Source organism: Hylobates moloch, unplaced genomic scaffold, assembly GCF_009828535.3.
Source record: "Hylobates moloch isolate HMO894 unplaced genomic scaffold, HMol_V3 SCAFFOLD_8, whole genome shotgun sequence".
NCBI classification, from domain to species: domain Eukaryota; kingdom Metazoa; phylum Chordata; class Mammalia; order Primates; family Hylobatidae; genus Hylobates; species Hylobates moloch.
Window position 1 is genome coordinate 86,278,703 of NW_026652283.1, and position 27,806 is coordinate 86,306,508.

Genomic DNA, 27,806 nt, shown 5'->3' on the forward strand with positions numbered 1-27,806 from the left:
AAATCTTATGTGCACTGAAATTGAATTTCACATAAATTTAGATGTCCCACAATATTATTCTTTCAATTTTTTCAACCACTTAAGAGGGCTAAAATCATTCTAAACCATTCTACAAAAAGGCAAGGAGTGAATTTGGCTGCATTGTGGGCCATGGTTTAGTTTGTGACCCCCAGTTTGAAGTCCAGATGGATTTGGGGATGAATCCTGCCACCACTATGTCCTGGCTATGCAAACTGAGGAAATTACTAATCTTGCTGTGCCTCAGTTTTCTCATCAGCAAAATGGGGAGGTGATACTCCCATGGGGCCGTGTTGAGGACCACACAGGATGTAAAGCAGGAGGCGGTTGTTATGGAGAGTTTCCAGAAGTCTCTGGCCCTGGAGGGGACAGGCCAGTGGTTCCCTCCTAAATAGCGCTGGCCTCACCCCCCACTCGCCCAGCACTACAGACCTGAGAACCAGAGTCTGGCACAAGCCTAGTGTTTGGAGCACAGACATATCTGTGAGACAGAAACCCACCAGCTGAATTCTCTTGGGCCAGGAGATCAAATGTCAGGGCAGCTCTAGCAAGCCCAAAATGCAATAACTGCTCTGGATTTTGCTTCACACCCACTGCATGGCCAGCCAAACCCCCTTGCTCCCACCAAACCCTCCCTGCTCCCATCTCAAGGCCATTCTGTGCAGATTTAAACTTGCAGCAGCATTTATTTTGAGAGGAAGCTACAAGAAATACTGGCCCATATGATGTGTGCAGTGCTGGCTTCCCAGAATCTACACCCATTTGAATGTTTCACAGTGAGGGCTTGGCTGGCACACTTGCCAGTGTGATTATTCTGCCACACTGTCTGGTTGGTTTTTTCTACAGAAGAGAAATTAGGTTTAAACAGTAGCAGACTAGCAGCCAAACAAGACCAAGCTTAACTTTCATTCCCATATTCCTTCAATATTTGATTTTCCCCCCTTTTTGAAAAAAATGAAGAGATACCAAGAACAAATGATAATCCTTTAGAGTTTGGGTTTTCTGGCAGTGTTACATAATCGTGTGGACTGAAGTTTTTGTTTAATTTTAGTTAAGCCATTGTAATGGCCTTACTGTGTGCCAGGTATTATCCTTAGTGCTTTACATATCACAAGTCATTTGACCCCTGCTAGCAGACAAGAGATAGATACTGTTATTGTTCCCATTTCAAAGATGAAGCTGAATAATGAGTCACAGAGGCTGAGTAATGTGATCCAGCCCCCAGAACATGTTTATCATAACCAGAGACTTAGTTGAAGGTTTTTGGATGCAAGAACAAATTGAAGTGCATGACTGGCTGCCAGCATGAAGGATATAGTAGGGTAACTGCCTCTGTGACCTTCCAAACAGGACATCTGGATGGGACAAGATACTGCAGTCTGCCAAGAAGGGACACCAGGTCCAGCTGTGGGGGTGGGAAGGTCCGGGGTGAAGGCTCTGGGGCCAAGATTCCTCAAGCAGTGCCTGATCTGGGGCTAGTAGAGTCCAGAAGAGCCACCTGCTGTCTCTGGTGGCCCATGCCCCCAGCGCAGAGATGCTTCCCCAAACTGGGAGCAGTCACAGGCCTGGGACCTTCACGGTGGAAAGGGTGGCTGCTGGCTAGGCAGGCTCACTGCCTGGGGGTCAGAGAGTTGCAGCATAGTTGGAGGCAGGAGGAGAGCCAACTCCCCTTCCCATACCCCAACACCTCTCTCCAAGGAGGGTGGCAGGCTGCTCCCATACTGGCTGGCTGGCTGTTGAAGAATTTGGTGAGGCTTTGGGGAGGTCAGAGTGTGAAAGAGGAGGGAGTTACTCGGCACTGACTCTCACTCTCCTCTGAGGACTCACCTTGCTGTGCTCCTTGCCTTTCCACATACACGGCATCTTCCCTGGAAGCTCCAGGGAGGGAACACTTAGACTGCTTCATCTGCCCCAAGCCCAAGGCTAGAAGTCTCAGCACCATCTTTGGAAGCTGGTGAATAGACCAGCTGATGGGCTTTGAGAAGCTGGATTGAGAAGGACTATATAGTTTATCTAAAAAGACCATCTGTGGAGCCTCCTAAATTTTAAACATCAACGCAAAACCCAGCAGCCATTAAAAGATGAATTCACCACAGCAAAAGTAGGTTCTGGCCAAGAAAGCTAAGATGAATCACCATTGGAACACTATCACAAAATGTCCCCACTTTAATAATTAGGGGGGAAAATACGGTGACTTCTTCCACAATACCCAAAAGGCATTTGAAAAAATTACACATCCATTCCTGACAATGAAACTTTTTTTTGTTTTCTTTTGAGACAGGGTCTGGCTCTGTCGCCAGGCTGGAGTGCAGTGGCATGATCACAGCTCACTGCAACCTCCACCTCCTGAGCCCAAGAGATCCTTCCCCCTCAGCCTCCTGAGGAGCTGGGATTACAGGTGCATGCCACCTTGCTTGGCTAAGTTTTAATTTTTTTTTTTTTTTTTTCCGTAGGGACAAGGTGTCCCTATATTGCCCAGGCTGGTCTTGAGCTCCTGGGCTCAAGTAATCCTCCCACCTGGCCCACTCAAACTGCTGGGATTACAGCTGTGAGCCACTGCGCCTGGCCTGAAAACTCTTAATAAAGTAGGAATAATGAATAATTCATCATATCTTCAGTCAAAAGCCAGCATGGTGTTTAATGGTGAAATACTAGAAATTGTCCCGAATCTGTAAGAAACGTGTCATGTCTCTGGGGCCAAGATGGGTTCCTCAAGCAGTGCCTGATCTGGGTCTCATAGATTCCAGAAGAGCAACCTGCTGTCCCTGGTGGCCCATGCCCCCAGCGCAGAGACGCTTCCCCAGACTGGGAACAGTCTCAGGCTTGGGGCCTTCAGGATGGAAAGTGCTGGGATTACAGGCGTGAGCCCCTGCACCTGGCCTGAAAAACTCTTAATAAAGCAGGGATAATGAATAGTTCATTGCATCTTCGGTCAAAAGCCAGCATGCTGTTTAATGGTGAAACACTAGAAATTGTCCCAGATCTGTAAGAAACATGTCATGTCTATCATTCCATTAATATTTACCATTGCTCTGTGACACCAGCAAATGTAATAAGGTAAGAGTAAGAAAGAGGAAATGAAAAGACAGAATCCCATTTGTTACAGATGAAATGATGGTATGCAGGGGAAGCCCAAGAGGATAAACTGAGCAACTGTTAAAAGCAAGATGAAGTCGGAAGGTGGATGGTGGCAAAGTTAATATGCAGAAGAAATAGGCTTCATATGGACAAAGAGCTACCAGCCAGAACATGTAATGAAATAAAAGATCCCATTTCCAATAGCCACGAGAAGATAAAATACCAAGGAATAACCGAACCTGAAAGTGAAGACCCAGCTGAAGAAAACATCAAAATGCTTCTGAGGAACGTGAACAGATGGAGACGCATAACCTGTTCTTGGCTAGAGTGACTATATTTCAGGATGTAAATGCTCTCTATATTAATCCACAAAAACTTGATTTGATTTCAAGAAAATCCCAAAAGGATCTGGGAAGGGGAAGGAACAAGCAAAAAAGTACACAAGAATATCAAGAAAATTCTAAAAAAGAGCAGTGAGAAGGACCAAGTCCTACTAGTTATTAACATAAAATACAAAGCTCAGTAATTCAAACAGTGTGACTCTGGCATATAAATAGACCCTTTCCTGGAACAGAAAAGAGTCCAGAAATAGACCTATATACTTATGGAAATTGGCTCTACGGTAAAGGTAGCCTTTCAAGTTGAGGGAAAGATTGATTATTCAACAAATGTCACTGAGACATTTGGGTTGCCATCTGAAAAAAAAAATGGTTGTTTTATACCTTGTCCCTTACTCCAAAATAACTTCCAGATGGATCGAAGATATATCAAAAACATGAGAGAATTTTAAAAATAACACTGAAATGAGAATAGCCTTTTAAAATATAACACACGAACCTAGAAATCAGAGAAAAGCCTGGTCATTTTAACAATGTACATTTTTAAAACTTTCTGCACTGCAAAAAGACTATAAACAAAGCTTAATGACAATTGAATCTAAGGGAAATATTATATACTACAATGGAAAACAAAGGGCTAAGTTCCTTAATCTATAAAAAGCTCTTAAAATCATTAAGAAAAAGACCAACAACACAACAGAAAATAGGGCAAAGAACATGGATGGAGCTGGAGGCCATAATCCTAAGCAAACTAACTCAGGAACAGAAAACCAAATACCACATGTTCTCACTTATAAGTGGGAGCTAAACATTGAGTACACACGGACACAAAGAAAGGAATCACAGGGGCCACACAAAGAAGGGAACAACAGTCACGGGGCCTACTTTAAGGTGGAGGGAGAGGATCGAAAAACTACCTATCGAGTACTATGCTTATAACCTGGGTGACAAAATCATCTGTACACTAAACACCCATGACACACAATTTACCTGTATAACAAACCTGCACATGTACCCCTGAACCTAAAATACAAGTTTAAAAAATAAATAAATAAAACCTACCTAGGCTAGGCGCAGTGGCTCATGCCTGTAATTCCAGCACTTTGGGAGGTCAAAGCAGGCGGATCACCTGTGGTCAGGAGTTCAAGACCAGCCTGGCCAAAATGGCAAAACCCTGTCTCTACTAAAAATACTAAAAATGTCTCTACTAAAAATGAGCCAGGTGTGGTGGTGGGCACCTGTAATCACAGCTACTCGGGAAGCTGAGGCAGGAGAATCACTTGAACCCAGGAGGTGGAGGTTGTAATGAGCCAAGACTGTGCCATTGTACTCCGGCCTGGGTGACAGAGTCAGACTCCGTCTCAAAAAAAAAAAAAAAAAAAAAAACTACCTGGTGGCAGATTGTGCTGGTAGCAAGAAAAATAGATGTTTAAAAAAAGAAAAGAAAATAGGGCAAAGAATATGGATGTACTTTTGTCTTTTGTTTTAAAATGCGTTTAAACAGAGGTAGGACTAAGATGAGACCAAAAAAAAAAAAATCAAAAGAGGTACTCACTTTCTTTTTTTTTATACTAAAAGAATAAAGATGTTTATTAAGCATTGTAAGTTGCATTCAATAGCCTTCAGATACACCACACCACAATCCATCGACAGTCAATCGAAACCAACAGCAGTTCATTCTTGCACAATCCATGTGTCAGGGCCGAACTCCCTTCAACTTACAGTAAGATCCTACTTAGTCCTTGTGGGCAGGGGTTGGGGAATTACACCTCATTTCTGATCACTAATGTGATGAAGAGCATCAGAAGTATATAAAAACGATAAGAAGTGATTCTGATTTCAAAGTACATTGTTTGGAAACATTAACAAAAACATCAAAATGATGGACGTATACCTGCTTCCACTAAATTCTTGATGGGAAAGTTCTCAAGAACAAGCAATTTGTTTCCTGTTACAGAATGGGGGATTTTTTTTTTTAAAGATCAAAGAGGTTTTTTTTCGCAGAATTTCATATTTGCTAATATGAAAGCATAAAACAGCAACAAAGAACAATAATGCAAACAGCAGTGAATACACCAGTGTAATGCTGATATTTGAAACGGCTAGATAATTTTTGGGGGGCTTTAGAATAAATGCAACAGAAGTCAATAATCATAAAATTTCAAGGTTAGCGCAAGATCAGTCAATGACTAAACAGAGTTAACATCTTTTCTAGGACTATTACTGATTATTAGTATTTTTGTTTTGCAAATGGGCACATACTGATAAGAACGGAAGAAAGGATGACAACATGCACAATATTAAGCACACATTTCAAAAATTATGAACCATGCAGAAGTTTAGCTCAAGTAGTAGTATTAAAGGTCTACATCCGATTCAAAACCACATAGTTCATTGACCACAGATGCATGGTGTGAGTCACGAAAAGTTTCAGAACACATTGTGCTGATTTTGAAAGGTCATTTGCATCTTCTATGATTTCAACTTTATCTCCATTTAACTTGCTCGTAAAGTATGTATGATGTATATTTAAAATCAGCAGAAAGGCAATATTACTCTATAATTTTTTAGTTTTGATAATTGCACTTTTTTTTTAACACAAAAGAACCACATCAACAGTGATGAAATTTAAGAAAGAAAAACTGTGGTTGTGCCTTATTTCTTTCATAATCATAAATATCAAAGTCTTAAAAAAAGCTTCATTGTGAAACAGTAATGCAAAATCAAATATAATGGCATACATATGGTGCCAAATGCTAAAAATTATATTTTAAGCTATATATACTTAAAGACTGCCAAAATTTGTTTTCTTTATACTTCAAGAAATACAACTATAGGCTTTTGTCATAACCAGTTTAAACTTTATGTGTACTTCATTTTAAGAGTGGGAGTCAAATGCTCTTCATTTTCTTTCTCTTTTTTGTTTTATTGTAGCATTTTGACTATAACTGGTTAAAGTTAAAAAGTATCATTTAAATTTCTGATATCAAAGAGGGATCTGAATTTCCAGTCCTCATTTTTCTCTTACAGAAAGGACAAAATGTACATAACTGCAGGTTCTTTCTCTCCAGATATTCCTAAATACCTTACCCTTCCAGCATCCTTCACTCTCTATAAAAAGTAAGTTTACTCTTCTTTATTTAAGACAGCTGCCTCCAGAGCAGCTTCTCTGCGGCAAGGACTGTCTGTACTTAGTGCATTTGAATGAGGATTTGTATTGCACATTTTAGAGTCATTATTCAAGGCACTTTCAGAGTGGCTGGGGGCCCTGGCATCACCTGGGGTCCCATTTATCTTGGGAGCCGGCTTCCCCTCGGCCATCGCTCCATTTTCAGCCAGGGACCTGTCTGAAGACATAGCAGAGGACTTTGATTCCCCAGATTTTGACTTAGGTTCTTTGGCCACTTCTTCCGCTGAAGCAGCATAAGGAGGTCTGCCCTGAATCGCTGCCTGGTTTGAGGTACTGACTTTCAGTGTTGTGCAATCGCAGGGTCAGCACCCAAGAGTGAGCATGCTCTCAATTTTTTGCACCTTGGAAACCTCCCTTGCCTCATGTGTTAGTCTTCTATTGCCATGTAATAAATTACCATGAGCTCAGTGACTTAAAAGAACATATCTAAGATTTCACAGTTTCTGTGGGTCAGGAGCCTATTACATCTTTGCTAAGTTCTCAGCTGAGGGTTTCCCCAGGCTACAGTCAAGGTATGGACCAGGGCTGGATCTCACTCTAGCTCAGGGTCCTCTCTTAAGCTATTCAGGTTGCCAGCTGACACCATCGCTTGCAGTCGGAGGACTGAGGTCCTCAGGGTTGCCAGGGTCCTCCTAGATGTCTCCTCTCCCCATAGGCAGTTCATAATGTGGCTGTTTACTTTTTTCCTTTTTTTCCAGCTCAGTTGAATCCAATTGACCCACAGATCCTGGAGCAAGAATAAAGAGCTGGCATTTTAAGCCATTGAGTTTTGGAGGTTTGTTACACAGTGTTATTTCAGCAATCACTAACTAATACAGAGTATTATATCGGGTTTGTGAAGCATAGGTATGCTTTATGGGATGTATAAGAGATGTGTATGTGTGCAGTGCTTGTGTTTTGTGCCTACGTAAATGGGATGTGGTGATGTACACAGAAAAACAAGGGTTTATACAGGATAAAACCAAATGAAGGAGCAAGCAGACCTACTTGGTCTGCTTGCAGTTTGTACCAGCCCCTGGTCAGAAGTTTCCTGTGCAGGAAAACCCACATTCTACAGCCCTGCCTCTCTCTGCCTTGCCAATGGTTTCTAAGAAGGTGGCATTAGCCAGACGGGGGGTGTTTGACTTGACTGGCATTCAGCAAACCAGGGAAGAGGTGGCATGAGCCCAGCCGAGTCATGTCTGCCCATATAACCAACCTGTGTGTGCTTGGGCTACACAGACTTGTCCCCACAGCAGAGCTTGGCAGCTAAGGAAGAGTCCCACGCTACAACCCTGAGAGGTGAACAGAGGGACTCTGTGTGGAGCAGAGAGCAGCTGCGAGCACATCAGCTAGACTGGGGCTTTGCAAGGAGCTGTGCCTCAGAGATCAAGGCCCCAGGACACCCCTGCAAGCATCCCCTTTTCCTGCCCTCGTTCATGGACAGCTGAATGACTGTGATTCAGAGAGTGAGCTCTAGAGTCAGACCATCCAGGCTGCTTCTCAGCCCACCAGCTGCCACCTTGGGCAAGTAACCTAATTTCTCTGGGCCTCAATTTCTCAACTTTAAAATAGGATTAAATGTAGTATCTCACTCATAGGTTGCCATGAAGAGGGGATGAGTTAATTCCTGTAAAGTGGGATGGTACCTGCTTCTTATTGAGTATGTGCCACCCGCCAGGCGCTGTGCTAAGTACATTACATGAATGACCTTGCATCCAGAAACTATGTGTGATCAATGTTATTATCTGCCGAAGGCTGGGATCCCCAGAGGACAGACCAGAATTCAACTGAGAGCAGTTTACTTGTGTGATAACTCCAAGAAACACAAGTAGAGTGGGGAAAGAGATAGCAATTACCACTGTGAATAACTGGGCTCCAATCCTGCTAATTTAACTGAGAGGTGTGTAGAATACGCATACAGGGCATCTATACACCTACTCTCCTCAGTCACGGTTGGAGGCTGCTCCTGGGGGCAGCATGACCAACCTTCCTTGTTTGCCCACAACTGTCCCAGCTTCAGCACTGAAAGTCCTATGGTCTGGGAAACCCCTCCTTCCCAACCTGCATGGTTGGCCACACTACCTGGAGGGTACTCATTCCCCAGCACTTCCAGTGCAGCAAGCAGAGCAAGTCTGCAGATGCAGGTGCCAGCAGCCAGGAGCTACCATGTACTAAATGGTCAGGCTCAAGGGGATGAGGTTGGGGTGCACAACCCCATTTTGGGGTGAGAAAAGTAGAGCTGAGAGAGGCTAGGTAATCTGCCCAGGGGTACACAGTGGGAAGTGGCCTGGGGGTGGGGGTTCAAACCCAGGTTGGTCTGATGCCAAGGCCCATGCTCTTGACCGTCAGGGTCCATAGCTCCTCCTTCCACAAAGCAGCCACAGGGACATAGATTGGAGGAGCTGGGAGGACGACAGGAGATCAGCTAGTCCCGTGACTGGAAACAGATTTATCTGCAGGCAGACTGGGGTAACATTCAAGAGGCCGGGAGGACAGTAGGTGAGTGTTGGACAATAAAGAGGTAGAGCCTGTGGCCAAAAGGAGAGTATGGCAGCCTCCAAAGGGGGCAGCAGATGCTCAGCTCAGGCTGCTTCCTGCTGTATGGGAATGAAGGACCAGTATTACTAAACCACCCAGTTTTTCAAAGGAAGCTGGACTTTCATGGTAAATCTCTGAAGTATTACATATTATCTAAGAATTTTCTAAAATAGAAACCCAACCCCATGTGGATGAAACACCACATATTGATCCACTCACCTCTGCAGGTGACCCTAAGGGCTGACATTGAGGACCCTTTTCTTCAACAAGGATCTCTATAGAAATGGGGGCTGGTTCCACGTGCATTTGGTGCACACATCCACCCTCACTGAGCTTTATCTGTTTTTGGTCTTTGTTTCTGTCTGGCCATGTTTCCACACATGTGTATCTATGGCTGAGATCCAGCTCATGGGCACCGGAACAGCCACACTGGTTGTTAACAGACCAGTTAGTAAATAGCTGGTGCCTGTAGTCCCCCAGTCAGCCCGTGTACCCTGACAACCCACCCCCTTCTCTGGGATTCCCACACTACCCCTCGATCCAGCAACTCCAGGGTTAACTCCTGACAGGCCAGGGACCTCAGCCAGCACTGTTCCTTCTCATTCTTCAGTGCCCAAGCATCCTCCCTTTCTCCCTCCCTGTCCCATTCTTTCCATTGCTATCTCCACCTCTCCCTCTCTCACTTTTTTAAAAATTATACAACCATTTTGAATCCTTGTTGAGTCAAAGATGTAAAGTGATAAACAGTGGTGTGCTGATAAATGTTCAACAATCAGCTCTCCAGGAGTAGAGGGGAGTCCTGATTTGTAGCATTTGCTGCTTTCCATGGTGTAAACAGATATTCACACCCTGATGGATTTCAAGTTACCAACATGACCAAATGTGGAGTTGTCAAGAGTTGTGCAGTGGCACACCATTAGCTAGCATTTATTATATAGACACGAAGCTGCAAAAGCACAGATGATAGTAAAATAATTAGGAAATAATGCATTCTGAGTAGTTATTATCTTTGTTTCTAATATAATTTATTGTTTCTACAACTTAATTTTTTAATAATGCCTGTGTTTCACAACTAGGTCACAAAATTCCTGAAAATTTTAGCCATCGGCTCTTGTGAGCTGATGAGCTGGCTCCAGTAACCACTGGATAAATAAACAGAGGCAGGAAAATTACAAAAACAGGTGCTTGGTGGTCCAAAAACCAGGACTTGGGGGAGAGTCACCATCTAACCTCAGGTGGGCAATTCAGGCCTCTCCACCCAGAACCCCCTACCTCCGCAGCTCTCTACCCCTGCTGCCCAACCCCACCTACCTGCAACAGGAAGTCGAAGAGCGCCAGGCGTGCCCACTCGGTATGGTGGATGCCCAGGCATGGGGCCTGGCCTGGCCATTTGCAGCCGTGTGCCAGCAGGGCCTGATACTGTAGCCAGCCCAAGGCCAGAGAGTTCTGATCCTCATCTGGGTCGCTCAGGTGCTGCACATCGGGCGCCCACCAGATGACAGGCCTTGCTCCACCGTCTGTGTAGCGGTAGGGCAGGAGGGGGCTATGGAAGCGGCGGGCCACAGCAGGTAGGCTCCGGCGCAGCCCCAGCACACGATCTACGTGGAAGGATAGGACCTCAGGCAGGTCCCCAGGCCTCTTGATCAGGCCACAGAGCCCTTGGGAGCAGAGTTGGCTGAGCGTGGGAGAGGACAGGTCCTGAAGGGCAGCCTCAGCAGAGAAGCCAACCTGTAGCACCTGCCCGTGGGCGGGGACCCTGGCTTTGTCCACCACCTCCCCCTGCGCCAACAGCCGGAGCATCTGCACATCGTGGTCTGTCAGCCATGGGGGAGCCTGCCCACCAGTCCTCAAGCTGCTCAACAGCGTCTCAGCATCACACCACACTGACCCTTGCAGCTTCTCAATAGAGCCAGGCCACCGATGAGCCCCTGAGGCCAAGGTGGGATCCTCTGCTTGTTGCCCACCAGTCAAGGCTCTGTTCTCAGCTCCCAGCAGATCCCTGCCTTCTGCTGTATGGGGCCAGAGTGTCAGCCCAGAAGTAGCTCTCCAAGCCGGTAAAACTGCCACGTCGCTCCCTGGGAGTGGACTGACCAGGGTGACCATCTCACTCTGCGTCTCCTGGATGGGACCGCCATGCTGGGGGTGGCCCAGGTCTTTGGCTCCTGGATCTCCGACCTCATCCTCCCTCAGGAGCACAACATGCTGAGTACTGAGTCTTGGATGTCCTGACAAAGTAATGTCCCTCCTCACCCTCCCTGGATGCCTGAGGTCCCCTCCTGGGGACTCCCTGCTTCTGTCCACTCCTGCTCTATGGCCTTGTTCCTCAGCACAGACCAAGATGGAGTTCCTGGGCAAAGCATGGCTTCTCCAGAAGCCCATGTTTCTTGCCCGCTGCCTCCGGCTGGAGCTCAAAGCCTGCCGGATATGGGTTGCAGGGGCGCCAGTTACGCCCTGAGGCTCCATGGGACCAGGGTCTGGGCCAGCGGATGGACGCTGTGGGGGAAAGAGGGTGACAGCCATCGCAGATAGGGTCATCAAGAGGCAGAACGCTATCACTGGCCGCCTCTTGCCACGCAGCCTTCTCCAGAGCCAAGACGCCTGGGAGACAGGGTAGAAAAAAAAGCTTGAGATCTGGGAAATACATCAGCTCAACCCACAAAACAATGGGGATGGTAAGCAAAGGAGGTGCTCAGTTCACGAGAGAAAGAGAAGAGCACAGCCCAAGTGGAGGGACAGCTGGCTGCCTTCAAGAAAGGAAATGTCAACTCTAGCCAACTGCGCTCCTGTTTCCAAGCTTGGCTTGCTTTTCCTTCTAGGGCAGCCTCTGCTGAGGCCTGCAGACCCATGCTCTTCTGCCTTATTCTCCCGTTGAATAAACTGCCATTACAACACTGTCACCATGCACCATAAGGGGCTTTTCTCACGTCTGTTCCCATCACCAAGAGCTGACCTTCTCTTTTTGTCTCCATGTGATCCCATGGGCCCATTCTGGCAGATCTCTTGATGTCCCCACACACATGCCCTTACCCTTTTCCAGGGCACATGGCACCCAGTTAGAGATGACTTTGCCAGCCTCCTTAGCAACAGGGTGTGACCACGTGACCAAGTCCCTGACTATGTCATGAGAGCCAACCACTTTTGCCAGCCCCACATGCTTAAAAGGAAGTTGGCCACCCTGGCCTTTCTCTCTCGCTGTCCCTGCCGGTTGCACACAGATGTGGCAGCAACAGCTCTGCAGATGTTAGCAAGGACACACCCTAGGGGCAGTGATTTCTCAACACGCAGTGCTTGGACTACGTTCAGGTCTTAGTTATTCAGTTAAATATATTCTATGCACACTCCTGTCCCCTTGGCCCCAGTGTCCCATTATTTCTTGGTTGACTGAAGTTCACATGGGACCAGCAGTATCAGTTTCACCTGGGGACTTGTCAGAAATGCAAATTCTCAGGGCCCCACCCCAGAACTACGGAATCAGAAACAGGGGCTGTGCAGCCTGTGTTTTAAGAAGTACTCTGGGTAATTCTGATGTGGGCTTAAGCTTGAGAGCCACTGCTCTAGGGCATCATGAGCCACAGGAGGGAAGGAATGCAGTGTCTGGAGCAGTGCAAGCCTGCAGTTGGGAGTCTCTGTACCTGTGAGCCTTTATGTGACAGACCTACAGGCAGGGCCCTGGTACATAATGGGAATCAACAGATACGTGACTGACAAAATGAATGGAAAATCTAGTCCAAATCACAAAAAAACTCCCCAAATTAAGTTTACTTACTAAATCCACCAGATATTCCTTAGAGATTTTTGATACTATATGCAGTGTGAGGCAATTTGCTGATATGCACAGAAAAGGCACACAGGTAAACAGAATTTTAAAGGTGTCAAAGAAACAACACCCACAAAACAAACCAGATCCCACGTTTTTCCCCGCATGTGCTTGCTCTTCTGAGAAGCTCCCCTGTGGGTGTCAAAAGGGGATTATCCGAGATCTGCAGTGGACTTGTAGGTGAAGTCCATCCTCAGTAGCCCCCTGCTTTCTCTCAAAAGTACCACCTCTATCCCCCACAATCCACCTGAGCCATATCTATCCAGGGACCCTGACCCATGACCTAAGCTGATGGGGCCATCCTGGATCCTGACCCATGCTGGGCCAACAGATTCTCACCCCCAACCCCAGCCCTGGGAGCATGGGCTTGTGATAAATCAACAAGGCTGACTTGTCCTGCTCGTGAAATAGAGAGCAGGGGCCCATTGCCACCCAGCCAAAGATGACAGCAGTGGGCCATACTCTGTTGAGAGCCAGTCTGCAGGGAGAGAGAAGGAAACAGTTGCATAGACAAACCAGAGATGAAAACAGGAGGAAAGACCTTGCCCAGCATCCTGTGCTGCAGTTCCAATTCTGAGCCTGGCCCAGGAACAGCAGTAGCCACTGCCTGGGGCTCTTCGGGACTGAACAGCATCCACGAAACCCATTCTCCATCTACACTTGAGCTGTGGATTGTGGGTACTCCTGCTACATGCAGCCAAAAAGGCCTAATTCAGGTCATCTCTGAGTTCCCTTTCCTCTACAATTAAAAGAGCATTTCCTGGCCAGGCACGGTGGCTCATGCCTGTAATCCCAGCACTTTGGGAGGCCAAGGTGGGTGGATCACTTGAGGTCAGGAGTTTGAGACGAGCCTGGCCAACGTGACGAAACTTTGTCTCTACTAAAAATACAAAAAGTAGCTGGGCGTGGTGGTGCGTGCCTGTAATCCTAGCTACTTGGGAGAATCACTTGAACCTGGCAGGAGAACCGCTTGAACCGGGGAGGTGGAGGTTGCAGTGAGCCAAAATTGCACCATTGCACTCCAGCCTGGGTGACAGCGGCAAAACTCCATCTCAAAAAAAAAAAAAAAAAAAAAATCACAAAAGAGCCTTTCCTCCTTCAGTACCCATTTGACCTTCCCCTTCCTTCCAACGGCATGGCCTGGAGGAATGCCGCCCCTCATGAATTTCCTAATTTGTCTGTGTTTTCAGTCCCATCTAAGTCAGTGGTAGTTTCTGCAGGAACTGAACACATTTCTCAGCACCGTGAACATCAGAAAATAATCAAAAGGAAGTGGAAGTGGGAAATCTCAGTTACAGCCCAGCCGTAAAAAGTGCCCATGGCTGCCTCCTACCTCCAGTTCCTCCACACTGGTTCTCTCCCTGTCCTAACCCCTTCTGCCTCCTGGACATGAGGCCAGCATCTCCCTCTTAGCGCCTCCATGAGTGGTGCACTGATGTCTCTTGGCCCCACTTTTGCCAAACACCTCAGCCACAGGAAGCCAGTGTGTGGACCCCACTCTCTGGACCAGCTTCCTCATGTACAAGGGGTTGGGTTGGATGAAACAGCCTTTGAGGCCTTACTTCCCCCAATACCCAGTGATTCTAGCTCTTGGTGGACAGTGGAGGTGGACTGACTCAGCTGTGGGCTCCCCTGAACCTCCTCCTCCTGTCCATGACAAGCACCTGTAGCAGAACAAAGCTGCACAAGAGGACCCACACACCACCATCGCCCAGTAAGTCAATGTAGGCCCTTGAGGGTGGCTTTCAGAGAAGAGGGTTGAAACGAGGGTTTTCTGCCCCTGCCCAGTCACCAACGGGAGACCCAATCACCCCCCTTGGCCTGAACAGTGAGACCATGATAACCAAAGCCTCCCTTGCAGCTCTGAGCGGATCCTCCAAGACTCAGTGGGACATGCCAATACAGGGTGACTCAGGGCCAATGGATACTTTCCATCCACCTGAAGCTGCTGCTGGAGGCACCACTTAAGCTCACCTTCCCTCCCCTATACCTGGAGCGGAGGAAACAGTAGAGAAAATCTCCTCTGGCCTCTGGCACCCACGTGCTAAAATATCCTCCCCCCTCACCTGACAGCCTATGCATTCATGCTTCTGTGAAGCCAGCAGGTGAGCCTATATGACCCAGGGCCACAAAGCCCTGCTTGGACACCCTGCTTAGGAAGGGGTGGGGTGGGGACCAGCAAGCTAAATAAACAGTGGGGAAATCAGGTGAGGTCATGCTTCTGATGTCCCCCTCACCTCAGCCAGGGCCTCCAGGGCCACAGGGCAGGGAGACAAAGCCTAGAGAATATTTTCCTTGTCAGTTGTGTGGTCCTCTAGACAACCTGTGCTCCCCAAACCTGGATTGCATCTAGAATCTCTCGCCTGCTTACCAGAGATGGGACAGAACAATGGTTCTTAAACTTGCTCTGGGGATTCCTTCATGTTCCACTATGGGGTGGGGGGTTAGGAGATGACTCTGTGTGCTCTGCATTTGCCACCCCCACCCACACACATACACTTCCACCAAGAGAGCTCTGTGTTCTTTCATTAGGTGAGTTTAGCTAATTTACATTACTTGATATGCCATACATGTTTAGTCTTAGTTCTGTTGTAATATTTTATGATATATTTTCTGTATTGTAAACTCAAAATAAAATTCTAAGCCCCCTGACCATCTGAATGGACCCCTCCTTTTGGCCAAGGGCCTTCCAAAGTTAACCTGAAAACCTGGTTCAGGCCATGATGAGAAGAAGCCAGACATGCCTCATTACACCCTCTTCCCTTTTGAAATTTAGGCCCAGCTGACCAGCATTGACATCAACACAGACCTTAAGCCTGATAGAACAGCCTCTTTATGTCTGATAAGAAACATTTACAGTCTATTCCCTCAAGCCAGCTACCTAGAGGCTCCAAATGCATGATAAAGCCTTGGTCTCCACAAGCCCTTATCTTAATCCAGACATTCCTTTCTATTGATTCTAAGTCTTTAGACAATAACTTAACTCTTTCAATCAATTACCAATCAGAAATCTTTGAATCTACCTACGACCCAGGAACCCCTGCTTCCAGTTGTCCTTCCTTTCTGGACCAAAGCAATGTACATCTTAAATGTATTGATTGATGTCTTATGTCTCCTTAAAATGCATAAAACCAAGTTGTAGTCTGATCACCTGTTCTCAGGATCTCCGGAGGGCTGTGTCACAGGCCATTGGTCACTCATATTTGGCTCAGAATAAATCTCTTCAAATATTTTACAGTTTGACCTTTTCATCAACAATATTTATAATATTTGAAGTCTTATACTGTTTTCTTTTCACTTACTTTTACTTTGTCTTTTGGTGTATATTTCTTACAATATTTAGGAAATTTTGATTTGGGTCCTAATTATTACCTTTCTTGTTGTAAGCCCTTAGTGGTCTGGTTCTTTAGACTGTAGCTCTTAATCCCCTAAAAAGAACAATATTAAAATTATTGGCAGGGCGCAGTGGCTCACGCTTGTAATCCCAGCACTTTGGGAGGCCGAGGTGGGCGGATCACGAGGTCAGGAGATCGAGACCATGGTGAAACCCCGTCTCTACTAAAAATACAAAAAATTAGCCGGGCGTGGTGGCAGGTGCCTGTAGTCCCAGCTACTCGGAGAGGCTGAGGCAGGAGAATGGCGTGAACCCGGGAGGCAGAGCTTGCAGTGAGCCGAGATTGCGCCACTGCACTCCAGCCTGGGCGACAGAGCGAGACTCCATCTCAAAAAAAAAAAAAAATTATTTCCTCTTCCCCCTTCTTCCCCTCCCTTTCCTCTAACCATTCAATTTTCATAACTAGTATTATCTTTTTAAATGTTTATCTTTGTACAATTAAATATGTTTACATTTCTACATATTTCTCAGCTTTAAATGATATTCTTTAGTTCTCTGCTATTATTAATGAAATAAACAGTATATTAATTCTTTCTCCCACCTTTTGCCTTCATCCGCCTTCCAATGTTTATTTTTGTGTCATTTCTGCATTGGTACAATAGGAAGCATATACATTCGATTCCATCACTCTAACACCCACATTTGTTCAGGTCTTAGTTATTCAGTTAAATATATTCTATGCACACTCTTGTCCCTTTGGCCCCAGTTTCCCATTATTTCTTGGTTGACTGAAGTTCACATGGGAACAATATTCTCTGATTTCTTGCATGTTCAAACTGTTTTCTGCAGCATTCACACATGAAGTAAAGTTGCCTAGATAGAAAATACTTGGCTCACAGTTTCTTTCTTTGAAAATAGCTTATGGGTTCTGCTCCACTGTTTTGTAAGGTTAAGGGAAATCTAAGATTAAACTGATTTTTTACCCTGCCTGGCTGCCCTAAGAATTCTTCCTTTTTCTTTAACATCCAGTAACATTCCTAAGATCTATCAGTGTTGACTGTTTTAGGTCAGCTTTTCTTGGCATGCAGTATGCCCTATTAGAAAAGGTAAACACAAGTCTTTTTATTTCATCAGAATTTTCTTGAGCTAAATATTAAATATTTCTTCCATTCCATGACTTTATTTTACTTTTCTCTTTAGGCTCTTCAATTATGTACATGGTGGCTCTCCTTTATCTTCCTTATATGTTTCTTACCTTCTCTTTAATCCTTTCTGACTATTTTCATTTCATTTTGTTCACTGTTCTTGTTTTTATACTCTACTTGACTTACTATGTTTTACCTAATATTTATTCACCCTTTCTGTTATTTTCCACTTTTCCCTACTTCTTTCTAGCTCATATTTCACATCTTTCCATCTTACCATTTTTTCTTGAGTTCTTGTATTTCTGCTTTGTGATATTTATTCACAGAGGGTATTTTAAGTTTTAAAAATTCATTGTGATAAGATTGCTCAAAATTCCACTGTTTCCAGGTAATATTTTCAGGTGGCAAGCCCTCATCTGTTAAGAAACATTGCTGTTCTTTGTCTCCTTTTTTCTCACAGTGTCTCTGCATAGATGCTGGACTGTTTTTATTGTATGAGTTGGACAAGTCAATTGAAAGAAGTTCCTGTAGAACCCCTGTGGAATTGGAAATCAACCGGTTTTCATAATGCAGATGCTTTCTTCTTCTCATCTACTCCATGACCAGGCTGCATCCTGCAAACATGGCTTGTTAGCATGGCTCTTTATGTATCACAGTGTCGTCTGCTTTTCTAATCCCAATAGTCCAGCTGGATCCTCTGAGCCATTAAACTTGCCCCCATTCCATTTCCATACCCTCTTTTGCAGACAAGGGGGGGATGGTGATTCTGCTCCTCAGGTGTGTCACTCACCTTCAGGTATATTTCATTGGTGCTTTCTGAGATCTGCCAACTTGGGCTCCCTCTTCCACTCTTTCTCACTTCCTCCAACACTGCACCTGCATGAAACTAGCTGCTTCTTACGCTGTTCCCAAGTATTTTGGTGACTGTCTCCTAATTTATCTGAAAAAGGAATTTGCATTTTGTCTTCCATCTTCTTTGCTGCTTTCTGCTAGTTTCCAGGGTAAGGTGAGGATGCAGAGTTTATGCTGCCGTGTTTACGCCAGCAGTCTTCAATGGCACTTTTTTAAGAAGAAAGGAGTGTGCCCTTACCGAATGCAGTGACTAATTGGCCCTCAGAGCAACAACCTTTTTCCAACTTCCGTGCTCAGGAGCCACAGCACCCAAACAGCCCTGAGAATTCCAAGAATTTTGTTCCTGCTGCACATTTCCACAGATCTATTCACCAGCTTTGTGTGAATTGAGTGCAGCCTCCAGGCTGATCGCTTAGCCCCATTCTTCTGGAAAGACCACCCTTGAAGCCCTTTGGAGTGACATGGACCAGGAAGTGAGGTGATCCACCTATCCCAGTTAGACTTCTAAGAGTCAAGGAGAGAGGGAGGGACCGCAGGGTCACCTAGCAGTTCTCCACTTTATAATTTATTCACCATCTCATCCCCTCTCCTATGGATTCCCATCTTCCTGTTTCCAATCTGGCTAAAAGGTAGCACTGTCCACCCAGATACCCAAGCCAGAAATCTGGGCCTGACCTTCATTCCACCTTTCCTCTGCCCCATACATCTAAGTCTTGCAAATTTTTCCTCCTAAACAGCTCTTGAACCAGTCCATTTCTCATTAGACCCTCTGTGACTGAGCCCAGGCACCTTCTTCTTTACCAGGACACCTGCAACAGCTCCCTTTGCTCCCACTCCTGCTTTTCTGCAGGCCACTTGCCACAAACTGGATCATACCCTTCAAAGTCTCCTTAGAGAACATCTAAATACCAGAAGTGCTCTAGCCATGCTAACCTTCTTTCAATTCTGGACAGTGCCAGACCCACTCTGTCTCCAAATCCTTATACGTGTTGATCCTTTTGCCTGGAATAGACCCCTCCTCCCGTTTCCATTGCTGAGGTCTGAGCTTAGACCCCACCTCCCCCAGGAAGCCTTCCCCTGAGACTCCTCAGTGAATTGGATGTCCTCGCCGTGTGCTCCCATAACACACTGTTCCTCCCCAAGCACACCCCTTTTCACTCTGTACTGGATTTGATCATTTAATGTCTATCTCTCAATGGATGGGTTGATCCACGCAGGCAGGACATGGGCTCACAATTGCATCTCCAGACTATCACAGTGCCTGGCACGTGAGAAGCTCTCTGCAAAATGAGCTGTCAGATAAGAGGGGTTATCAGGGAGGTGGAAACACTGTTCCCTGGCCTGTGGCACTGCAAGTCTTCTGGTGAAGAGGGCTCCTCCAATCTCCAAGGCTTTTTTCTGTTTGGAAAGCCAGCCACCCCCACCCACTACCCAACACAGCAGACACTTTTTGTGCCCCATTATTTTAAAATGTACCCAGAATTTGTTTCAAGCAAACACTGCACCTGCAGTGTTTGGTAAGACACAGAGACACAGAAATAATTGCCATGAAATAAGTTTTTGTTATATTCACAGTCCCCTAGAAACAGGAGGTACGGCATGCCACACAGGGCCACACAGGGCCACAGGAGCTGAGATGGGCAGGCAAATTGCAAGAGCAAATGCAGCTGAAGCCTTTACTGCGGTTTTCACAGTACAGAATGAGCAAAGAAAGTTAAGCAAACTGAAATTGAATAATTTCAGCAGGCTCTGGGCTATAGGTGATAGGGCAGAGGACAGACAGAAACCTGATAAAAGAAGATGGGTGATATAGACTCAGAATTGGTTGGTTTACACACGAAAGGTATGCTCACAGGCCAGCTGATTACTCTTTCTTCTTAAGAATTAGCTAACCCTGGGAGGGGCAGTCCTTCCCTAAGTCCACAAAGCACCGGACACCAGAGCATAAAAAAACAGAAAATAAGAGAATATAGTGAACACACCCACGTTATGTCCCCATGGCCCCCGATTGACTCCAGCTGCCCCCACAGCAGACAATCCTCCTGTGCACTGCCAGTCCCCACCTCAAGGACCTGATCACTCCTGCTTTCTTGCCCGCTGTGCCAAGAAGCTCAGGGGAAATTAATACCTCTGGTGACAGCCCTCAAGCAATAAGGGACAAAAGTCAGTGGGTAAATAAGCCAACCTCCTCCCTTTTGAGAGGCATTCAATATGGTTGCAACTAACAGTGCTCAGTAAGTCTGAGCCTCTTTTCTATAAAACAAATGATGCCTTGTCACTCCCTAAGATACCTTTATCTGATCATTTTTCTGATGATCCTAAATTTCTGTCCCAATTAGATATGCTTTTAATTTGGTCTATATTGCTATTTTAAAAAACACACAGGTACTACATGCATAGATATGCACTGTTAAAAACCCATATACCAAATAAATCAGGGCAAAATCGAACATCTCCTTCCCCTCCCCAGAGGAAGCCACAGTTAGCAATTAGGGTGTGCATCTTCTCAGGCTGTTGCTTTTCTTTGCATTATAACATATGCATATGTCACAGTGTATTAGTTTCCTGTAGCTGCCATAACAGATTACCACTGACTTGCTGGCTTAAAACAACATAAATGTATTCCCTCACAGTTCTAGAGGCCAGAAGTTCCACATCAGTTTCACCCAGTCAAAATCAACGTGTCAGCAGGGCCGTGCTACCTCCAAAGGCTCTAGGGGAGAATCTGTTCCTTGCCTCTTCCAGCTTTTGGTGGCTGTCGGCATTCCTTGTCTTGTAGTCACATCACTCCGGTCTCTGCCTCCACGATCTCCTCTTTTGTTTATGTCAAATCTCCCTCTGCCTCTTACTTATATGCATATTTGTGATGGCATTTAGGGTCCACCTGGGTAATCCAGGATAAGTTCCCCATCTCAAGATCCTAAATCAGATCTGCAAAGATCCTTTTTCTAAATGAGATAACATGCACAGCATTTGGGGATAATTTTTCAGCCTACTACACGTGGTAATTATTTTCAGCATAAAGGAAATGACTATGCCACAACTTGCTTTGATTGACATAAAAGGCCCTGAAGCTTTTTCCATATTTATCCATATAGAGGTACTTTACTCTTTTTAACTGCTGCATAATATTTCACAGTGGAAATGTGCCATGATTTCTTTACTCATCCTTCATCCTTTTTATTATAACAAACAATATTGCACTGAACATCCAATACATGCAGCTCTTGGAAAGAATCTAAAAATTTCTATAAAGGAGATGCCAAGAAAGGAAGTTGTTGGGCCCCACTCCTTCCCATTGCCCTTACCCTTTCATCATATATAAGTTACTGTCTCCTTTAATCCTCACAACAACCTAGAGAAATGAGAATTAGATAATTCCTATTTTACAGCTGAGAAAACAGAAAGGTCCAGAGTGCCAATGCTTGCCGAGGGCCATATAGCCGGCAAGCATACCAACATTTTAAACTAACGCTAAAAGGGGAAATGGCCATGGACAAGTTGGCTTGGTTTTTTTTTTTTTCTTCTATGATGAAAAATGTGTTGAATTCCTAATCTGTATTCTCAAAGTATTGGATACCACCAGGGAAAAATAAATCATCTTTTAAAAATGTTTCAAGAAGACAGGCTGTTTTGATCCTTCTTTCAGCCTCACTTGGCTTCAGAAAACCTGGGGAAAGTTGGCAGTTGTGCAGTTGTGCAGAGAGAAAAGTTCAAAACGGCCATGAGCAGATGTCCCAGGGAGGGCCACCCAAGTAAAGCTTTGGGAAAAGAAAAGCAGCTTTGATCAGACTGAAAAAAACATCAACTGAAGATAAATATTCAGCTGAATAATAAAGAGTACATTAAAGAAAACATAGGGGGATGATGCAGAATCTACTACAAAGTTTGCCAGTGAGACCCAAACTGACCCTGCCATTGCAGACATGCCGGGGGGCGGCCCCACCTCCTCCCCTCGATTCTAACCATCCAAATTACACACCCTGTCTTTTCTGCCCTGCAATGATCATGGCAGGAGGGAAAGAGAAATGGAGTTGCCTTCACTGTGTGGTTCTACAGCTACTCTCTTTCTCCTTCCTTGTCAAGCCCCTACCTCCCACCCCTTCAGCAATACCCCTCCTTAATTCCTCAGAGAAGATGCCCATGGGCTTAACAGTCCCATCCACCCACAGTTGCAGAGGAGAGGCAGTGAAAACAGCGGGGTAGCCAGAGAAATAGACACATAGGTTTTGTGGAAGACACCTCTGAGTTCTGCTTCTGCCCTTCTGAGCTGCGTCACAATAGGCAAGTCACACAACCTCCCTGCCCTGTTTCCTCAGCTATAAAATGGGGAGAATGAGATATCTTCTACCTCCAGGAGTTGGCACAATAAATAAATGACTCAAAGTATGTAGAAGGCCCACTACATGGTTGGGTACATTTACATGAGTGGTGGGATCCGGGATTTTCTGTCCCCACTTCTGGATACAGTCTACCTTTCAGGGGTCTAAAAATACTCCTCTTCCTGGGTTTTGGCTCATTGTAAAGTCAGAGTAAAAATGGGGATATTTGGGAGCATAACGGAAGGTAGAGACCGAAAGAGAAGCTCTTTCATTGTAAAACCACAAGCGTCAGCCAGGAGGAAGCCACCTGGGCAGTGAGAAAGTTCTCACTGTCTGCTGAAGCTGCCTCCCAACATAACCAGGATGGAACAGGAAAGAATTTCTTGGCCTTTTAAAATCACGTGGAAAGGTGAGGAGGGAAAGGGTGGGAAGTATGTCAGGGAGTTAAGGGAGAAGACAGATTCTGACAAGAACGGGGTTGGGGCTGCCTAGCAATTGTGGGAAGGGAAGCCAGGAGAGTTCTGCCTGAAGGAGCCCAGCCCACTGAGAAGCTGGGGAACTGTGCCAGGCAGGGGACAGGAACCACCACCAAACTCCCTGCCATTGCCTCCACAAGGGTAGAAACAGCTCTCAACCAGGAAGTGCAGCTCTCAACTGGGAAGTGCAGCTCTCAGCCATGAAGTTCTAACCATCAAGGGCAGTGTCCTTAATAACATTATTTGTTTATAATTCTGGGTTCCCACCTTACCATGGTTGCACTGCAGATGCAGTCTACTTCCCTGCCTACTCTCTGGCTTTGGCCATGTGACTTGCTTTTGCTACCGGGATATGAGTGAGTATAACATATACCATGTCCTACTGGAAGCTTTAAATGTGTTTGTGTGGTTTGGCTTGCCTCCTTGCAAACCTGTCCTTACCGTGAGAATAGTTTGCCCCAGGTGAAGCACCTGGAACAAACCTGAACTCAACCTCCAGCCTGGAGCCAACCCAGCCATGCTCACCAGGCTCAGCCTACCCAACTCCTATTACCAAAATATAGGCATATGTTTTGGTTAGCTATTGCGACTGAGGCTATTTGCTATGCAGCATTATTGCAGCAAAACCCAACTAATACACACCTTTTGGTGGCATCTCTTGGGCTCAATGTGTGCCCTTGGTCAGATAACAGGCAGGCAGGTTAGCAATGAAGCCTAGCACCCCTCCGTCAGTTAATAAGAGTGTAGTGCTGTCTCGACAAATGGGGCTCAGGCTGTGATGAGGATGATGGTGCAACCCAGTCTCAGATATATCTCTTGAACCAGTTTCCCCAGTAAGATGGTATGGAGGGAGCCTTCTGTCAAATGGTGGTCTTTTAAGAAGGACTTTTCTGAAAATGTTGAATACAAATGGACTTTGCACAGTGACAGCTTGAGAAACAGGGACGCTTGGAGGAAAGGACCGTACTTAGAGTTTACAGTTTGTACTGTAATAGGCAGCAGGAGATTTTCCTCATTTCTTTGGGGAAATCCCGTCAGGATCTTGCCTGACAGTTTGGCACTAGATCTCCACTCCCCAGACTGCCTCTACGCCCTGCACCACTCTACACCCTGACACCTCCACTGCTTACAAATATGACTGCAGTTGGCTGGCTGCACAGGGACCAGCTGGCAAAGACAGAGGCTAAGTCATCTTTCCTCAACTACCAGACATCAAAAAAGGATGACAAAAATCTGGTCCTCCACCAAACTGCCATGGACAATGGGATAACATGCTGGGCAGGGAAGATGGAGAGAAGACAGATCACATGCTCTTCTCCCCACCCAAACAGACAAAATCACAAAGCACTTGTAAAGTGTTTTTTAAGAGTTTTCTGGGTAGGAGAAGGGGTAGAAGGAAGCCATGTGATGGGGTGTGTGTGTGTGTGTGTGTGTGTGTGTGTGTGTGTGTGTGTGTGTTAAAAACGGAATTTGGGTCTAACTCCGGAGTCATCACTAAAGGTGTGACAACCCCTTAGTTTTTGTTCCCCGACCTTTGCCCCCTTCTAAACAGCCACCCTGCCTGATTCATCACTACTTAGGCTCTGAGTTAAACTGGCAAAGATTTGGGAATTTGGAGTTTCTGTTCCATTTCTTAAAGTGCAGTTTGCCATAACAAAACTATGGCTGGGGTGAAAGGGAATATATGAGCAGACTTTCAGAGGGCTGGATTAAAACCACATTTCCCAGTCCTGGGAGGAACTCAGCAGGCAACCCTGCTTTCCTTGATTTCCCAAAGTCAGACCCCAGGCAGGCAGAGCTGAACCGGCCTCTAGGGCAAAGGCAACAGGCACAACCTCCCTCTCCAGTCAGATATGCTGGGTCCTGAGAGGCTGGGCTGTTTGCTCCACTGTGGGAAGAATAACAGGCAGCCTGTCTCCAAAGCTACCACCAGGCCAGGCTCCCTTGCTCAGCTCCATCAGAGGGTTTGATTTTTCCTTACACATCAGCAACTTCAAGACAAGAGTGGACTTTTGCCCCTGTAATTTCTGGCTCAGCCAATTCCAGGAAAAAGAAAGAAAACCAAAGGAATGATAACTAACATTGATTCAGCATTTGCTACATGTCTGAGACTGCTTGAAAACCTTACTTATAATTTAATCCTCATGCCCGTCTTATGAGATCTGTACTACTGTTATCATCCTTGTTTTACAGGTGAAGAAAACAATGCATAAAGAATCAGAGAGGCCCAAGGCTCACATTGCTGACAAGGGCAGCACCAGGGCACGAACCCAGGCAGTCTGGCTTCAGAGCTAGCTGACCTAGTTGCTGTGCCACCCTAGGAAGAAGCTGCCACCTAAAGCCCCTGCTCCAGCCCTCATTCCGAAAGACTGCACTGGGTCTTAGGGGTGGGCCTTCTCTCAAAGGGGGCTTATCTGTTCAGGACTGATCAGTTCATCCACAAGTGAGGCTTGAATGAGGTCAAAGGCAGGTTGCAACCTTTTTCTATCAGGACAAATTGAGGAAAAATAAAAATATTTTTAGGCTAAATGTTTTTCATTCAAAATGAAAACAGTTTTGTTATGTCTCTTGTCCTCCTTTATTCTTTATTTGAGAAATAGAAGAATATTAATGAGAAAAATTCCACCATTTGATATACTCCAATCTGGGCATATTTGAGAGGTAGCATCAGAAGCAGCTTACTAATAATCTGTTATCCTTAAATTAGTCTAGGGCTTGATATCTAAACCAGGCAGGTTCTATGCCTCCTGCTCATTCCAGAACCAGATGGTGCCCCAGTTCCATGTCAAGAATTATCCAGACTATCAGCCAGGAAATTGAAAACATCTGACTTGTGAGGTGACTATAGCAGATCCCAATAAAAATGACCACTTATTGAGCACATACCATGTGCCAGGAACTCTCAAAATCCTACAACATATGTGCTAATATAACATTACAATGGTAGAAATTCAGATTACTGGCAGGCAAGATTTAAATTTTTCCAGTAGCCCATGTACTTTTCACTTCACACACGAGGATGAGGGAAGAATCCACAATCTTGGGATAAAGATGTGAGTATAGGAGGGTGCTAAGCATGGGGAAGAAACCTGGGTTTTTGCTGCGATTTTTGCTGTCTCGTTCAACGACTTCCTGTAACTTCACACAGCCTTTCCATATGACTAAATACAGCCACTTCCCGTGACCTCAAGCAGCCCTTCCTGTGACTTCATACGGCCACTTCCAGTGACTTCACACAGCTCTTCCTGTGACATCACACTGAATCTTCCTGTGGCTTAACACTACCTCTTCCCGTGACTTCCCACCTTCCTGTGGCTTCACCCTGGCCCTTCCTGTGGCTTCACACTGGCCCTTCCTGTGACTTCCCACAGCCCTATCCTGTGGCTTCACATTGCCCCTTCCTGTGGCTTCACAGAGCCCCTTTTTGTGACTTCACACAGCCTCCTCCTGTGACTTCACACAGCCTCATCCTGTGACTTCACACTGTCTCTTCCTGTGACATCACACAGCCACTTCCTGTGACATCACACAGCCACTTCCTGTGACTTCCTATGCCCTTTCCCGTGGCTTCACAAAGCCCCTTCCTGTGACCTCACATTGCTACTTCTGCCCTCACACAGCCCCTTTCTGTGACCTCACAGAGCCCCTCCCTGTGACTTCACCCTGCCCCTCCATGTGACTTCCCAAACCCCATCCTGTGGTTTCACATAGCCCCTTCCTGTGGCTTCACACTGCCCTGCCCCTCCCTGTGACTTCACACTGTGCTGCCCCTTCCTGTGACTTAACACTGCCCCTTTCTGTGGCTACACATGGCCCCTTGCTGTGGCCTCACACAGCACCTCCCTGCCTGTGGCTTCACACTGCCTCTACCTGTGACTTCCCACTGCCCCTTCCTGTGGCTTCACACAGCCCCATTCAGTGACTTCACACACCTCCTTCCTGTGACTTCCCACTTCCCTTCCTGTGACTTCCCACTTCCCTTCCTGTGACTTCACACAGCCCCTTCCTGTGGCCTCACACAGCCCCTTTCTTGTGACTTCACACTGTACCTTCCTATGGCTTCACACTACCCCTTCCTGTGACTTCACACAGCCCCTACCTGTGACTTCTCACTGCCCCTTCCTATCACTTCACACCGCCCCTTCCTGTGACCTCACACTGCCCCTTCCTGTGACCTCACAAGCCCCTTACAGTGGCTTCACACAGCCCCTTCCTGTGGCTCCCCACAACTCCTTCCTGAGAATTCCCACTGCCCCTTCCTGTGACTTCCCACTGCCCCTTCCTGTGATGTCACACTGCCCCTCCCTGTTATTTCACACCGCCCTGCCCCTTTTTGTGACTTCCCACTGCCCCTTCCTGTGGCTTCACACAGCCCCTTCCTGTGACTTCACAGTGCGCCTACCTGTGATTTCACAGAGCCCCTTCCTGTGGCTTCACACAGCCACTTCCTGTGACTTCACACAGCTCCTTCCTGTGACTTCTCACTGTCCCTTCCTGTGGCTTCACACAGTCCCTTCCTGTGACCTCAAATTCCCACTTCCTGTGACCACACAAGCCCCTTCCAGTAGCTTCACACCACCCATTCCCATGGCGTCAAACAGCCCCTTCCTGTGACTTCAAACAGCCCCTTCCTGTGACTTCACAGGTCCCCTTCCTTTGGCTTCACACAGCCCCTTCCTATGACTTCCCATTGGCCTTTCCTGTAGCTTCACACCA

The 27,806-nt window shown here is 46.2% G+C and overlaps 1 protein-coding gene across 4 annotated transcripts in view; it reads right to left on the reverse strand.

Moving 5' to 3' along the window:
• The window catches only part of GASK1A (golgi associated kinase 1A), an 80,459-nt gene that overhangs the window by 17,023 nt on the left and 35,630 nt on the right, over positions 1-27,806 (reverse strand). For 3 of the 4 annotated variants that reach the window (XM_058443525.1, XM_032161913.2, XM_058443527.1), the window contains exon 2: positions 10,456-11,742. In XM_058443525.1, the coding sequence (XP_058299508.1) occupies positions 10,456-11,742 (1,287 nt within the window). Of the gene's footprint in view, positions 1-10,455; positions 11,743-16,333; positions 16,390-18,230; positions 19,364-27,806 lie in introns of those variants that run through there. The other variant, XM_058443526.1, reaches the window with a different exon arrangement.